The sequence below is a fragment of the Hyperoodon ampullatus genome (assembly GCF_949752795.1).
Source record: "Hyperoodon ampullatus genome assembly, chromosome: 7".
NCBI lineage: Eukaryota > Metazoa > Chordata > Mammalia > Artiodactyla > Ziphiidae > Hyperoodon > Hyperoodon ampullatus.
In genome coordinates, this window is record NC_136920.1 from 46,771,125 (window position 1) to 46,787,591 (window position 16,467).

At 45.2% G+C, this 16,467-nt stretch overlaps 1 protein-coding gene across 1 annotated transcript; it reads right to left on the bottom strand.

Annotated features, from left to right (window-relative positions):
- Positions 1 to 5,050: 5,050 nt before the first annotated feature.
- On the bottom strand, positions 5,051 to 15,535 carry PRSS23 (serine protease 23). Its single transcript, XM_079707982.1, has 2 exons — positions 15,476 to 15,535; positions 5,051 to 6,570 (listed from the first exon to the last, which is right to left on the bottom strand). The coding sequence occupies exon 2, from the start codon at positions 6,555 to 6,557 to the stop codon at positions 5,427 to 5,429; it is 1,131 nt and encodes a 376-aa protein (XP_079564108.1). The 5' UTR covers positions 6,558 to 6,570; positions 15,476 to 15,535; the 3' UTR covers positions 5,051 to 5,426.
- Between the last annotated feature and the right edge of the window lie 932 nt (positions 15,536 to 16,467).

Consider the following 16,467-nt stretch of genomic DNA (forward strand, 5'->3'; position numbering starts at 1 on the left):
CAGGTGATATTCTTTCACTCTGTGGCTTTACGTGCCATCTACATGCCAATTCAAGATCTTTCTACTGAGCTTCACTATCAGAGATCCTTACTTAACAATTCAAGCGCTCACTTGACATCGCCACTTGGGTGTCTATTAGATATTTCAAACACAACATGACCGGGCTTACCTGGTGGCGCAGTGGTTGAGAGTCCACCTGCCGATGCAGGGGACATGGGTTCGTGCCCCGGTCCGGGAAGATCCCACATGCCGTGGAGTGGCTGGGCCCGTGAGGAATGGCTGCTGAGCCTGCGCATCCGGAGCCTGTGCTCCGCAACGGGAGAGGCCACAACAGTGAGAGGCCCGTGTACCGCAAAACAAACAAACAAACAAACAAATCTAACAACGTGACCAACACAAAATTCTTGATCCAAAACCTAATCCTCTTTCCCATCTCAGGAAATGGCACCTGGAATCTACCTGGATGCTCAGCCCCCAAACCTAAGTGTCATTCTTTTTTTAAAAAAAAATTGACATATAATTGACATATAACATTATATTAGTTTCAGATGTAAAATATAATGATTGACTATTTCTATATATTGTGAAATGATCATCACAATAAGTCTAGTTAATATCCATCACATACATAGTTACAAAAATTTCTAAGATCTACTCTTGGTAACTTTCAAATATATAATATAGTATTATTAACTATAGTCACCATATTCCTCATAACATCCCTATGACTTATTTATTTTAGAGTGGAAGTTTATACTTTTTAACCCCTTCACCCATTTCACCTCCTGAATGGACCAAATTTGATCCTGCCAGGGGCCCTTGCACTCCAGCTCCCTCAACCTAGAATATTTTCTCCCCAGATCTTCAATGGGCAGCTAGCTCACAGTTGGGTATAGCAAGCCTGTGAGTTTCTCATGGGTAATGCCAGCCTGGAAGAGTATGGCTGGACTTGGGATATTTTGCTGGTTAACCACTTGAGAGGCCTGTCTTCCAGGTAAGAGTGTGCCGGCAGCAGGAGGCAGAGGGTGACATCACCAGAGGGAAGAGCTAAGGAGGATGGAAGAGCTGGTATTATCTAAGAAGCAGCAACCACTGAGGAGCGGACCCAGATGTTTGCCCTGTTCCTCTTCTTCTGTCCTACCCCAGCCCACTGGAGGAGTAGGAGCCCAGAGAGAGAGGATCTTTAAATCAGAGAGGAGGGTCTTAACTTTTAAATTGAAGTGCATTGAGATTTATTCACCAAAAGGAAGCAGGTGGGCTTCCCTGGTGGCGCAGTGGTTGAGAATCTGCCTGCTAATGCAGGGGACACGGGTTCGAGCCCTGGTCTGGGAGGATCCCACATGCCGCAGAGCGGCTGGGCCTGTGAGCCACAACTACTGAGCCTGCGCGTCTGGAGCCTGTGCTCCGCAACAAGAGAGGCTGCAATAGTGAGAGGCCCGCGTACCGCAATGAAGAGTGGCCCCCACTTGTCACAACTAGAGAAAGCCCTCGCACGGAAACTAAGACCCAACACAGCAAAAATAAATTAATTAATTAATAAACTCCTACCCCCAACATCTTTAAAAAAAAAAAGGGAGCAGGCAACTATGGAATCAGTCGGCCCAACTCCAGGGCCGTCATCCCCCTCAACACCAGTCTGTTGCCTTAGCTCTCAGTCTTATTTACTCTTGTTCTGGAAGCTGGTTTATTCCCTTCTCTGGGGAAACAGAAGACTAAAAACAGATGGGTTGTTCATCTGCTAGAAATGGTTTGTGTTTACCACCTAGGGACTCTAGACCCCACCCCACTGAAAGGATTTTTAAATGCTCTTCCCCTATCAGAGGCCCTCAGAATGCTGATCCAGGCAAAGAAGGCATGCAGCCCCACTATTGTTCCTCGGTTCACGAAGATGGCTGTTGGTCTGCATTCCATACAGTGCTTTGCAGGGTTTACCAGTTTAGGTGACCAGACATGCTGGATTTCCCAGTACCTACCGGTGGTGTGCCTGCTGCCCTAGCCTCATTATTAATAGAATTCCCTTTCAGTCAGTCTCAAAAAAGTATGATAAATTAAATGGCCACTCTATGAAATATTCATAAAAATCAGTTGAGGGAGGCAACTTCAAGGCACCCTTGAGCTGATTCATGACAAGGACTAAGAAAAAGGACAGACATGAGCAGTAAAACTCAGAGAAAGCAGGAAGGAAAGCCAGGCTAGCGCAGTGACTGTCCACTAGCCTCCTTGGCTGCGAGCTCTGACCAGCCGTGAGAGAGGAAATGCTGAGGACCGCTGTCCAGATTGTTTCGGACACTCTGGATGACTGCCACTTACCCTTCAGCTAGCACAGGGCGGAAAGACCAGAGTCTTTATTCCAGTGTAGGCTTGTCATCCTTCACAAGTTCGAAACTAAAGACTCCCGGAGGTGTTAGAGAGACATCATTAAGCATTGACCCAGGGGTCATCGCGGGCTTGCCCTCCCACCGAGCAGGTAGTATGAGTCACACAGAGTGAAGAGCATGATCTTGGGGCTCCGCTTTACTTAACAGGGTTTTTAACAAATCCATTTTCTGGTCCAAAAAAGGTAAAGAGAGAACACAGGTACAACACTGCCACTGGCCAGTTCATATTTCTGTATCTCTTTTAGCCCTGTTTCCCCTCCCCCGCTTTTTTTGGACTAGCTGCTTTCTGAAATTCAAACCTTTGTCTAGTCTACGGAAAATGTGTGTCCCCAGTTCTGCCACAACCTTCTGATTCTCAACAACAAATGATGTTTCAAGTTTATTGTCTCCTGTTTCACCTTCTGAACATTTCCAAATCTGGATACGGGGTTCTGGTGAACCCGGAAGGCACCGGTACCTGACACCACTCGGGTCTCATACTTTCTGCAGCGCCACCTAGACCAAAAGGCTGTTACAGCAATCCCCAAAATGTATTCATTAGAACACCAAATCACTCGTAGGTATTATATGAGAAAACAAGGTTTCTGTGATCAAAGGTGCTTATTGAAATGCAGATTTTAAAACATTTCTCTTTATTACAGGACTTCTTAGAGCTTTTAATGTGAAAACATGCAAGTAAATCCCCAATAAAGAGAGGGAATATTGTGAGGCAACCCCCTCCACCTTGATGATGGTGCCATTTTAATTTTTGGTAGAAAATCTGGAAGGATAAGCGTTTAAGGCACACACTTCAGGAAACGTTCTTCTACTAGCCTTACTAGGAGTATATCCTTACAATGTACAACTAATATATGTAAAGCACTAATTATATTAGTAATATTGCAAGAGACTTTTCTTTATTTCAACTTCCATGATATTTCAATACGATGCTTCTTTCTATTACCACTGAAAAGGTGGGCACGTTGAACTATAATATAGTCTTCTTTTACAATTCTATGAATTATGCTGTATATAGACTGTGGGTAATATTCTTAGTAAATTACATCTACTTGTGAACTAAATATTGTATTGTTTTGACTTTGTGCCATTGCTCACCCTTGTTGAGTTTCAACATTGCAAAAAATCAAAATCAAGAAATCAATGTGCTTCATAAAAGGAGCATCTATCAATATTTTTTAAAAAAATCAGTTCCGGTCTAGGTGTCCAGCAAACTTCCTTTAGCACCAAGCAAGAGCAAAAACAAACAAAACCCCCAAATACCAGACATAGAGATGGAGACCTCTCTTCTTCCTCAGGCTAGATTCCTGTTAGATTCCAAAGCACATTGTGGAAATCCGAAGATTTCTGGTGGCCTTGCATCTCTGCTATGCACAGTATTTCTTACGTGATTTGAGGAACGCACTATGGTTGTAGTTTCTTGAGTGCTTTATCATGATTATTCTTCTGAAAAGCTCGAGGAACATAAGCCAAAAGTCACCCAGAGAAGGTTTAAGCATCAGTGCTGTATTTCAATGTCCTCACAAATAAATAGTCACAATGCAGGCTGGAAATGTCAGGGGTGCATGCACACCACATATCTGCCGTGTAATTCATTTGCTTTTTTTTCTCTACTGATACATTTAGAAAGAAGTGCTCGGGCTGAGAGGCATAGAACGAAAACATAAAATGAGTCCAAATCTTTTCCTTATATACTGTGATGAATCATATCGATATAACTTTCATAAAGACATTTATTGAAGTGGTGATTCTGATCCATTTTGCATTCCCAATTTTCATTTTTTACTCTTGTACTTGATTATGGGTGTCTGTAGCCTGGAGAATTCTAGTAAAAGAGGCCCTTTTAAAGCTAGTAAAAAAAAAAAAAGCCATATTGGTTTTTCTTAAAGCATTTTCTAAATATTTTTACTATAAATTAAGTAAGAGAGAAAAGTTTCCAAATTGCACAAGTCCACAGCTCCCTGAAAGCGTGCTGAAAACTATGCAGAATAATTTTGATTAGGCTGGATGACTGTGCCAGGCTCCAAACAAGTGGTTATTCTGTTGTGACATCTGCCAAGCAATGTGTCCATTGTGCTCTGGAATTTAATTCATTTTAAATTACTCCATCCAAATGATAAAACATGAGATGTGCTACACTCCAGGGGTAAAATACAATGATTGTTTTTAGTGTGACCACAACTGTTAGCTGGGAAGCAATACAGCCTGTTCTAATTAGGCCCTGATTATTGTCTTCTGGAAAACAGCTAGTTCAAGAAATGTGAGTGAAATCCTGTTAAATGGAAGGATTGGCATAAACAATCTTGCTTACTCTGGTGCGACTACAAAAGCTGGCAGAGCCACATGCAAAGGCTTCCCAGAAAGTACAGCAACAGTCTCCAGAAAAGAAACTATTTCAAACTTGAAAGATGCTTGGGATACTTACTGTAGGATACAGTTTAATATGTGTACCAGTATAATCAATAAATTATTTTACTGATCCAGGACTTCTGTGCAAATGCCCCCAAATCCAAAATATTATAACTGCCTGTCTAAAAAGTACTGTGAAAGTTCCTAAGAGTTGTATGTGGTGGGGAACATTGCCATCTGGAAACATTAATGATTAGGTGCTAAAAGAAACAAAACAAAGCAAGTTGAACCTCAGGAGAAAATACACACATACACACACATAAGAATTTATATCTCCCATATGCCACGTATTTAATATAAGCTTTGGAAACAAGTTCAGATGAAATAAAAATCAAAGTTCTCAAAAGGTGAAAGATTAACTTAATCACTAAATCTTCCCTATTGACCCAAACATCAGTATGTTTTTTATTTCTATGCAAAAGTATGTCTTCAAACTGCTTCAATGATATATGATACACAAACCAGTTTTCAAATAATACAGCCAGTCATCTTGCAATTTAAAAAAATTAGGTAAAAGATATTATAACACATTTTACACACACACACACACACACACACACACACACACACCCACCCCAATGACAAAATTTGGCCTCTCCTAAAATAGAAAACCATTAAGAGCGGCTAGAAAGGAACACCGTGTCACCCCTCCCTACAATCCAGGTAGTTTCCTTTAATCCAATAGCAAATCTGGGCATATTTGAGAGGGGTGATTCTAACAGCCACGTTGAAATCTTGTGGAGAACCGTTCATGTCTACCCACTGGTGCCCGGAAAAGATGCCAATAATTTTTCGCTCCCACTTCTGCTGCTGTCTCTTCCACATCCTCACGTAGACCCCGGACCCGCTGGCCCCGGGCTGGGCGTCACACTGCTGGTACAGCAGGTCATAGGTCTCATCTTTGACATCACAGAAGCGGTATACCAAGTTGCCCGGTCGGTCATTGTCATAACCGGAGAAGTGGATTCTGCCCCCTGGCAGCTGCTTGGCGGGAGGGCTTACCCCAATCTTCATGAACTTTCTTTTGTGGGGTTTTTTGAGTTCCAGGAGGGCATAGTCATAATCCATGCCAATGTCATTGGCATTGCCCTTGATCCAACCCTTGGGCACATGGGTGCGCTTCACCCGGATCCACTGAAATTTCATCTTCTCGGGCACGGCTGAGCTCGAGTCGTTGGCCCCTCGACCACCATCTTTAAACTTGGGCTTTAGGAAGCCCACTCGAAGTTTCTGGGTTCCTTTCACATAGGTTTTCCCATCGTGTATGCAGTGGGCAGCCGTGAGGACGTGCTTCTCCGCCACCAGGGTGCCGGTGCAGCCTGTTGATAACTTCACCGATGTTGAGAATGGGTAGTTGAGCAGGAAGTCCTTCCCAAAAATGCTGAATCTGCTGTCATAGCCATAAATCTGCCGCTTCCTTCGAGACTTTCCCGAAGACTCACCCTCACCACTTCTGAGGACATAGATGCCCACCTGTGTCTCGGTGCGGCTGCCGTTGGCATAGAGGGTTTCATAGGACAGGTACTGCTTGGCTTCTTCATAAGTGGGTAGTGGACTTCCCTTATGACACTGGGGGCCACACGAGGAGGACACTTCCAATTTGGCTTCGGCCCCAAAGTGTGGCTTGGCCAAGTTTAAGGTGGACTGGGGTAAGACCACGGGGAGGCGGTAGGCAGGCCAGGTGGGTTTCCAGTGGGCGCTGTAGGGGCTCACCTGCCCAACAGCACAGAGGAGAATGTTGAGGAGAAGGAGAAGCCCTGGGGTCCCCGCCATGCTGAGCACCACCCTGCAGGAACAAAGACAAGCAGGTCAGGAGGGCAAGGGGCTGAGCGCTCCTTTGCTGGGGAGGCAGCCTGGGGGCATGCCGTTGTTTTAAGACTGTGAACCCTGCTCATTAATCGGGGTGTGGAGAGGAATCCCTAGGTAATGGTCTCACTCACAACGCAAGGGCTTGACCTTGTTTGTTCCTGTGGCTGGGTGCCCAAAATGAAATTGGGTATTCATTCCCCTTGATGTTTAAGGTGTCCCTAAGGACGGCCTGCTGCAGGGCAGGTGCATGGAGTCATTAATTCACAGATGAATTGCTTGACCAGCCCTGATATCCATACAATTTTGAGCCTTCTTTGTGCTTGATTCTATACTTTCATCCTCTCCTACCTTCCTGGTCCCCCTGCTTTTCTTTCCTTCCTTCCTCTCAATCTCATTATAGGATGTACTTCGAAAATGTTTAAAGTAACTTGCTCATCTCGAGGGTAAATTTAAATTACGCAGTTTATTGAATGACTAAGGCATCAAGGAGGGATGGGTCCACAGTGTCACACTTACTGGGACTCTGATTGCTTTTAAATGGTGAGTGATTGAGAGAGGGAATGAGACTTTTTTTGTTTTATTTGTTTCGCTTTGTTTTGAATTTAGAACAACCTTAACTATTGTAAGTTTAGTTTCAGAGTAACCAGGTCTCCGACAAACCAAATATTCCTTCATCCTTTGGATTTTGTTGTATACTACCAGGGTCTTTGTTAAAGATCTAAAGCTCTAATACTGCATCAAGTATCACATTGTGACTATTTCTATTCCTATTTCAAGTAACTATTGGTTACTTTTTCAGGTCTGTGCATCTGTGTTCCCAGCTAGTCTAAATGCCTTGAACTTGGGCCTATGCTAGCAACTCAACAAAGATTTATTGAATGGATAGTTTGTATTTATGAAGAGTGAATGAATGAATGATTAGTGTGGCTCAAAAACTATATATATATTTTTAATTGGGGTATAGTTGCTTTACAATGTTGTGTTAGTTTCTACCATACAGCAAAGTGAATCAGTTATACATATACATATATCCCCTCTTTTTTGGATTTCTTTCCCATTTAGGTCACCACAGAGCATTAAGTAGAGTTCCCTGTGCTCTACAGTAGGTTCTCATTAGTTATCTATTTTATACATAGTATCAATAGTGTATATATGTCAATCCCAATCTCCCAGTTAATCCCAGCCCCCCTCCCCCTTGGTATCCATACGTTTGTTCTCTACATCTGTGAAAAAATATTTTGAATGATGCACGCTGAGTGCTAATGACAGAGATGCACATAGATGATATGGTAGCTCAAAGAAAGGGCGTGGAATCCAGTTGTGGGGAGAAGAAGAACAGGGGAGGTATTGCGGGGGAGGTGATGCTTGAGATGGGTGTTAAGTCTGAATAGAAAGTAGCTAAGACAGAGTGAAGGGGACACTTAGAAAGAGGGAAAAACAGTCTATGCAAGGGCAAGGAGACAGGCAACAGTACAAGTCACTTCAGTAACACACTAAGCTCAGTAAGGGTGGAAGAGAGGACAGGGTGGAAGCAGCAGGCAAGAGCCAGATTATGCAGGGCTGTGTATACTAGATGAAGGAGTTTGGATTTTATCCTGAAAGGTATGTTTAAAGACCTGGAACAATCATCCCATAAGAGAAACAACAACAACAAAGATGATTGGAAGTACTCTTATAAATATTGAAGCATCAGTTGGCTCAGACTGGCTCCGAATCTTCTGTTCAAGAGAAGCTGAATAGCAGGTAGGTTAATTCATTCACAATGAAGGACCCCAAAACAAGGACAAGGAGGGGTTAGGTCTTAAGAAGCTAGTGGGACATAGTGGGAGTGGGAGTCAGGAAGAAACTGTTTCACTATTCTCACGCTTCCTCTTTGAGAATACAGAGCTGCCAGCAACTTCTGGGTGCCTTTTGCTTTCTTTTACCTAAAACTGGAAAATCCCATTGATCTGATCTAGTCCAGCTGAGCATGCCAAGCCATACTCCCAATATGCACACACTATGTTTTCCAGTATGTGCTTGCCCCACCTGCCTCTGGGAACTGTTTTGTTTGACTCTTTCTGATTCCACTTCTGTCAAGTGCGTGGCTGGAAAAGAAAGAAATGAAGTGCTGGAAAAGCCAATTCCTTGGGACTTCCTGATTCCTTGAAACTGTTTCTCTCCATTTTTCCAAACAGGAAGGGTCCTTGGGCCCTTTGGCATGGAGGAAATATATCTAATTATTTCTCTAAATCCTTGAAATCATGGGGGGCATGTGTACATTCACACAAGTGTTTGTGCTGGTTGAGGGTATTGCCAGGACTAAATGGATGAGGGAGGGGATGCTAATGCAGGTAGAGCCCTCTTCCCTAAGGGGGACTTCGCAGGTGGATTAGGTGTGGTGAGGACAACACTTCAGGAGACTCCAGGGGATGGTTCTCTCTGATTATTCCCATCTCCTAGCCGAGGACCCAGACCTTGGACATACCTAGGGCTTGGACAGCCTTTTCTCTGTATAAGTTGCTGTGTAGGTGACGAAATGCCCCCCACACCAGAATCCCTGCCAAGTGTGATATGTACTAGGAGGAATCATGTATTTCCCACAGGGCTTCAGCTTGGACCCCTACATACCATCCCCTCCTCACTTTGACTATAACATGGAGAACATTAATGCCTGCTAACACTGAGCAACAGATGTGTTAAGCCAAGTTTACTTCAGCTTACCTTTTTTTTCCTTATAAATTTATTTATTTATTTATTTATTTCTGGCTGCGTTGGGTCTTCGTTGCTGCCCGCGGGCTTTCTCTAGTCACGGCGATTGGGGGGGCTACTCTTTGTTATGGTGCACGGGCTTCTCATTGTGGTGGCTTCTCTTGTTGCAGAGCACGGGCTCTAGAATGTAGGCTCAGTAGTTGTGGCGCATGGGCTTAGTTGCCACAGCATGTGGGATCTTCCCGGACCAAGGCTCGAACCCATGTCCCCTGCATTGGCAGGCAGATTCTTCCCCACTGCGCCACCAGGGAAGCCCCCTAGATGGATTTTTAAAAGTGTATTTGAACTAGTTTCAGACTTGTTCCTACCATTCTCTTCCCTGACACCCCAGCCAATAGACAATGTCAACGGTTGGATGAATGGATAAAGCTAAAGACACATGCCATTGGCACAGTCCTACAGAGTGCAAATTATTTACTGCAGTAAATAATTTGCACTCTGTACTCCTAAGATCCAATTAACATACAAATTTCAGATTTAGGATTTCAAAAGGTATGTTCTAGTTGATAATATGAGCATATTTTAACTGTCATGTTCTTCCTGCCCCTTGAAAATATCTACAACTCATGATAATATATAAGATCATACTATCTCATCTCCTCCTCTCTCTCTCCCAAGAATAATATTTTAAAAACAGGAATACTTGGCAACTTGGACCTCTGGATTCTGTGTGTTCTTTCTTAAGATAAGCTGAAGTAGGGACTTCCCTGATGGTGCAGTGGTTAAGAATCTGCCTGCCAATGCAGGGGACGCAGGTTCGAGCCCTGGTCTGGGAAGATCCAACATGCCGCAGAGCAGCTAAGCCCGTGCGCCACAACTACTGAGCCTGAGCTCTAGAGCCCGTGTGCCACAAGTACTGAGCCCATGTGCCTAGAGCCTGCACTCCGCAACAAGAGAAGCCACTGCAATGAGAAGCCTGTGCACCGTAACGAAGGGTAGCTCCCACTCACTGCAACTAGAGAAAGCCTGCGCACAGCAAAGAAGACCCAACACAGCCATAAATAAATAAATAACATTGTTAATGTACTAAAATTGCAAAAAAAAAAAAAAAAAAACCATACATCTAAGAACCTTGTGTTAATGAATTAACCCCCTCTCAGGCAAAATCGATTCTAATTTCACCTTTCCAAGTGCTTTTCCTGTATAGTAAACCCCTGTTTAAAAAATACTTTCCAAGGTCTTAAAGCATGCCTCATTTCACATGGGTCACCATGGCATACCTTTTTGAAAAATGTCTGCCTTTCAAAAAGTAAACAGTGTTTTTAGAAACCAGTTAGTGGGTGTGGAGACACAGGAACAAGTCTTTTCTGGGGTATGCGTGTTGGCTCTCACTGGCCACAGCTTCACTCCAGCCTCTCAGCACACAGAATCGAATTTGTTCTTCAGCAAAATGAGGGCCTCCCGGACCACTTACAGATCACAGGATGCTGTTAGAGGGCACTAAAGAGCCTACTGCAGACTAGGGCTAGAATATTAAGACTCTAGACGAATAGCATCTAATCTAATCCAGAGCCTTCACAAGTGAAATTCTGGGCAGTCAGCCAGTTTAGGAGAAGTCAGCCATCTATAAGTAAAACTGCTAAACCAACAGGGCAGGGTAAAGCTCTAATCCCTTAAAAATAAACTTTTCAGATACCTCAAAAACACTAATTCTCTTAGTTTGAAGCATCGCTTACAAGTTCCCTATATTATTATTTCAACTCTATTCATTACTTTGTGTGGTAAGACCTTGTTCTGAGAACATTTTATATCTTCATTAAAGTTTCTAGGGCTTCCCAGTGGCGCAGTGGTTAAGAATCCGCCTGTCAATGCAGGGGGCACGGGTTCGAGCCGTGGTCCGGGAAGATCCCACATGCCGTGGAGTAGCTAAGCCCGTGCACCACAACTACTGAAGTCCGCACGCCTACAGTCCATGATCCACAACAAGAAAAGCCACCACAATGAGAAGCCCGCGCACCTCAAAGAAGAGTAGCCCACGCTCGCCGCAACTAGAGAAAGCCCACGCGTAGCAGCAAAGACCTAACACCGCCAAAAATAAATAAATAAGATAAATAAATAAGTTTCTATCTAACTCTGAAAGCTATAAAACTGTATTTAAAAAAAAACTTTAGGGCTTCCCTGGTGGCGCAGTGGTTGAGAGTCCGCCTGCCGTTGCAGGGGACACGGGTTCGTGCCCCAGTCCAGGAAGATCCCACATGCTGCGGAGCGGCTGGGCCCGTGAGCCATGGCCGCTGAGCCTGCGCATCTGGAGCCTGTGCTCCGCAACGGGAGAGGCCACAACAGTGAGAGGCCACGTACCGCAAAAAAAAAAAAAAAAAAAAAAAAACAACTTTAATTCAGATTTAGAAATTAATGCAGGTCAAATTATTCCAAATTGATTTGGTTTTTAAATACCTGATCAGAAATTGGAAGAGAAAGTTGTATGTTCTCAGGTCCCCACCTGGGTTTAAACTGACAACTGTATTAAAGTTACAAGCTTCATAAGTTACTCCTTTACCAAATGTGTATTTAGGGTGATTTAGAAATTGTTATGAACAATGATCTCTTAGTCTTCTAGCTCTGGTTTTTCCAGGTCCAAGATTCTCTCATTTTATAATTTTCCAGGGACACAAAAGTCCAGGTCAGGCATTATGTTGTTTATAGACAGCGTCTGCACTGTCATTTACTGCTCAGGAGCGTTTACTCAAAGAATTGTGGAAGGCGGAGGCACAAGGGGAAAGGAAAAGGAAAATTTATCATGCTGATCTCTTGCCTGTCTGGACAGCAAGGTTTCCCTTATCTGTTTGCAAAGGAAACAAAGGCCTCCAGCAGAGGGCAGCTTTCAAGAATGGAGTGGAGGATGGCTAGGTGAGAAAGCTCTTAGGAAAGTCTTGGGGTAGAGAGGAGGAGGGGGACACGCCCTACTCCAACTCAGGGCCTTTCCTAAGGCATTCACACCTTGCCCTGACCCCTTCCCCATTAATAAAACACTTTAAAATTAGGTTGGTGGCTTTGCATTAATTTCCCAGTTCACCTGATACTAGAATAATTCCCCAGGAGACAATTATTGTTTCCATTTTTATAAACTCTTGGTAAGCCTTAGCTATGCCCATTTAAGTTTATTTAAACATAAACACTCTAGGATGAAAACAGTCATAATCTCACTACTGGAAAAGTAACTAATGGGTCACATAATTTTTAATTCTCTCCTGCCTTTAAATGAATCATTTTATCCTTATAGAACTGTCTGGAAAACTCACACCTTAAAAAAGGAATGAACATTTCCAAATCTTATCCTTATTATTAACCCACAAGGACTTACTGTATAGCACAGGGAACTCTGCTCAATATTATGTAACAACCTAAATGGGAAAAGAATTTTGAAAAAGAATGGATACATGCATATGTATAACTGAATCACTTTGCTGTACACCTGAAACTATCACAACATTGTTAATCGACTATACTCCAATATCAAATAAAAAGTTAAAAAATAAATAAATTAATTTAAAAAATCTGGACAAAATAATTCAGGTCTACAACATTTCATTTCTAGGAATAAGCCTTTACTGGATAAGGAGTCCTTAGATACATAATTATCTTTTAAACTTCCCGACTAAGTATTTTCATGCATCATTTCACCTAAATGACAAAGAATGGAAAATGAAGGTCAGCAAATATTTTCTCGCCATGCTTAGTAATATGGAAACAGGATTCCTTTTCCAGCTCTGTATATCTGACTCACAAGAGGGTTACACTTTCCATGTTCCATCACTCAACATGAGCTGCTGTCCCTCTGTCCACTGTCTGAAAATATTTATACCTTATGAAGATGCTGCCACTTCATAAGCCCACTAATAACCTTACAGTGAAGGGACATTGCACATTATCAGATGTGCAGACAACAATCACTGCTTGGAGACCGTGGCACTGAGATGGCTCTCTGCCAGTTCTACACCTTGAAAACTGCAACAACACAGGTCTCCTCAAGAGGGCAAGTGTTTGGGATAATGGTTTAACTCCTATAGCAAAGAAGTGCTGGCAGGGAAAATCTAATCCTCAGGATATAAGTTCTCTGTTGTACAACGTCTGAATCCCTGTGACCACTATAAATGGTAATGACAGGAAGAAACAGCAGGGAAGTTTGTGAGGATAAAAGTTTTGGACACCATTTGGAAGGATGGCAAAGGGTTTTTCCATGGACTCTCTGCCCAGGGATACTGAACAGTGAAACCATGCTAATTCCTAAAGCAAATAGCTAAAAATGAACAAAGCTCTGGGAATACTCTGCAGCCAGGCATGCTCTCATTTTCCTGAGGCACAGAACCTGTTAAAGGGAAACAAACCTAATCACATAATGGTTTAAGAATTACAGTCTTGTACAGGAAAGAAATGCAGGGTACTTACAAGCCCAGCTACCCTAAACATAATCTTGTGGTCAAACGAAGTTTAACTTCTTCTCTATCAGATTTTAGGCAAAATGAACTACCCTAGTGAGCCTGGGACAAACCTGGCAGCAGAACAAGAGCAGAGTATAAAACTGTCAATGGTGAGACCATGAGAAACGAATTCCCTGGAGTTGGGGGCGGGGGAGGGGAGTTAGGCATGAATAATGGCTGGTGGATTAAATCCTAAGGGATCTATGAGAAAAGATGTGCAGGAGAACCTGAGACTCTTAAACACTGCAGACAGGGGCCAGAAGTGTTCTCAGACCCACTAATGGGCACTTTGGCACTTATACTACAGACAGAAAAATGCACCCACATTCACCATCTACCTGAATAAGTTGTCACTGTTACAAAAATGAGATCCATATTAGTTACCTTGGAAAAAAAAATGCTTCCTTTCCAGGTCAGGCAATGGAAAGGATGATGAGTTATCTCTTGACTTAAGTGGCAAAAATACAAGTGAAACAATCTATTCAAATGCAGACGGTGTGCATATGATCACAAACACTTTCACAAGTACATATAGTGGCTTTCGTGGCAGTTCCTAAGTTCCTTTTCCCCACTCCACCTCCAATCCACTCCTGTCTGACAGACTTCTTAAGAGATGCAGTTATAAGGTCTATTTTAAATGCTCTTATGCACAGGTATGATTCTGAAACAAGTGCAATAAATAGCCTGATATTAATTTGGAATTCAGCTTTTGGCCACAGCTGACTTCAAACCATAAATTCAACTCCTTACCACAGGGCCTCGTCAAAACGATTCTGGCATTGGCCTGCCTGCTCCTAAGGAGGGCACAGAGACCCCTCAAGTTCAGTTTCAGACGCTAAGAGACGGCAACCCTAAGCCAACACCGATCCTGAACAACCAGGAGCTTTCCATCAGCCAGGGGCTGTTTCTGAAGTCTCATGGATGTCACCCAAAAGGGAATTAAACAAACAGGCTTTTTATCAGCCGCTTTCTCATGAGATGTTCGAAAGCAAACTTAATTTGTATTCCGGAGGGGAGTGGTAGTTTTCCTTCATCTAAATAATTTTTCTCCCTCCTCTTTTAAAACATTTTTGAAACTTTTTTCAAACTGTTTTTTTAAACGTTAACTAGTGATGAATGTCCACAGGCTCAGGAAGAAATATTTGCTTCCAGCAACTGTTGATAGTTCACGGACAGTAGTTTCTAGGGATGCGCAGGGTTATCAATCAAGGCACCAGAGAAAAGAGCCTCTTTGCTGCAGTCTCCTTGCTTGCTAAGGTTTGTTCACAATCACATGCCCAGGGTTTAAAAATTAATGTTCAAATCTTGTTGGAATACGTATGTGCAAAACTCAAGGGGAAAAGTGAGGGTGTGCGTGTGTGTGTGTGTCTGTGTGTGCACGTAGGAGGCGCCGGTGTTATCATCTTCCAGCCGGAGGACAGCGTACCCAGAGCGGGCTCTTTCTTTACTCCCACCCAGCATCCGGGATGGTAGTTGCACAACTTTCCTTCCCCACCCGATCCACGGGTGACACTGCGTGAATCCAAATGCCCTGCAGCTCCTGAGTCTCCGCGGAGCTCCCCCAGGCCGCCGGTCGCACCCCTCGAGCCCCGAGGGTAGCCGAGGCGAGGTCTCCAGTGCCGTCCCCCCCAGCCACGCAGCCCGCGGTCCCCCCGCCTCGCGCCCACCGGCCCTTTGTTCCACGGCCCCCGCTGGGCCAGCGCCCTCACTCACCCGCGCCGGGTCGCCCGCCCGGGCCCCGGCTCGCCGCGCCGCTCAGACAGGTGTGGGGGCCGGGAGGGCGCGCGCAGCTCCCATGCCGGCTCGGCGGCGCAACTGAGTGCGAGCGGGCGGGCGGGGAAGCAGTGCAGGCGGCTGCCGGGTCCGCCCCCCGCGCCTCCGGAGCCCGCCCGCCCCGCCTCCGGCCTCGGGGAAGCCGCTCGGCCGCCCCCCGCCCCCCGCCCGCGCCCCGCGCCCCCGCCCCTCGCCGCCCGCAGCCGGTCCGAGCCGGGCGCGCAGCCGGGAGGACCCGCGGCCTTGCGGCCCCGCGCAGGTGGCCCCGGCGCCGCTCGCCTGTCCCGGCCTCTCCGTGCCAGCTCGCGCCGGCTCTCGGGGAAGGGCCCGCCCTGCCCGGGGACCCGCGCAACCCTTCCTGAGCGAGCCTGGGGCCTTCGCTGCCTGCGGTCCGCCGCCTGCTCGCAAAGACCAGGGGCCCCTAAAGTCGACAGCGGAGATCTGGGGCCGCGGGCCACACCTGGTGCGCGAAAAGCCCCTCCGCAAGTTTGAAGAGTTGGAGACAAACCTGTGCGCTTCCCACCCCACATGCGCTTTGAGGGTTTTCAAAGTTTTGAGGTGATGCCCGAGTTCCTTTCCGCTTCACCCAGTCTCTTGGGGGCCTCAAAGGGGCGGAAACCCGCGATCTGGTGGCAGGACCGCCAACGCTTTGCATCCCCTGCAGCAGCGCCCAGTGCGGTGCTTGGGGCCCGGAGCAGGGCAGGGGCTTTGCAGCTTCCAGTAACCGGCTGGGTGGGGAGCCCACCGGCCTCAGCTCTCTCTATCCGGGCACCAGCGGGTGGAGCCACCTCCTCACCCAGTGGGCAAGGGGCCCACAGAACGGGCAAAGAAGGTACAAATTACCTCCCCCCTTTTTTAAACATCTTTATTGGAGTATAATTGCTTTACAATGGTGTGTTAGTTCCTGCTTTATAACAAAGTGAATCAGTTAT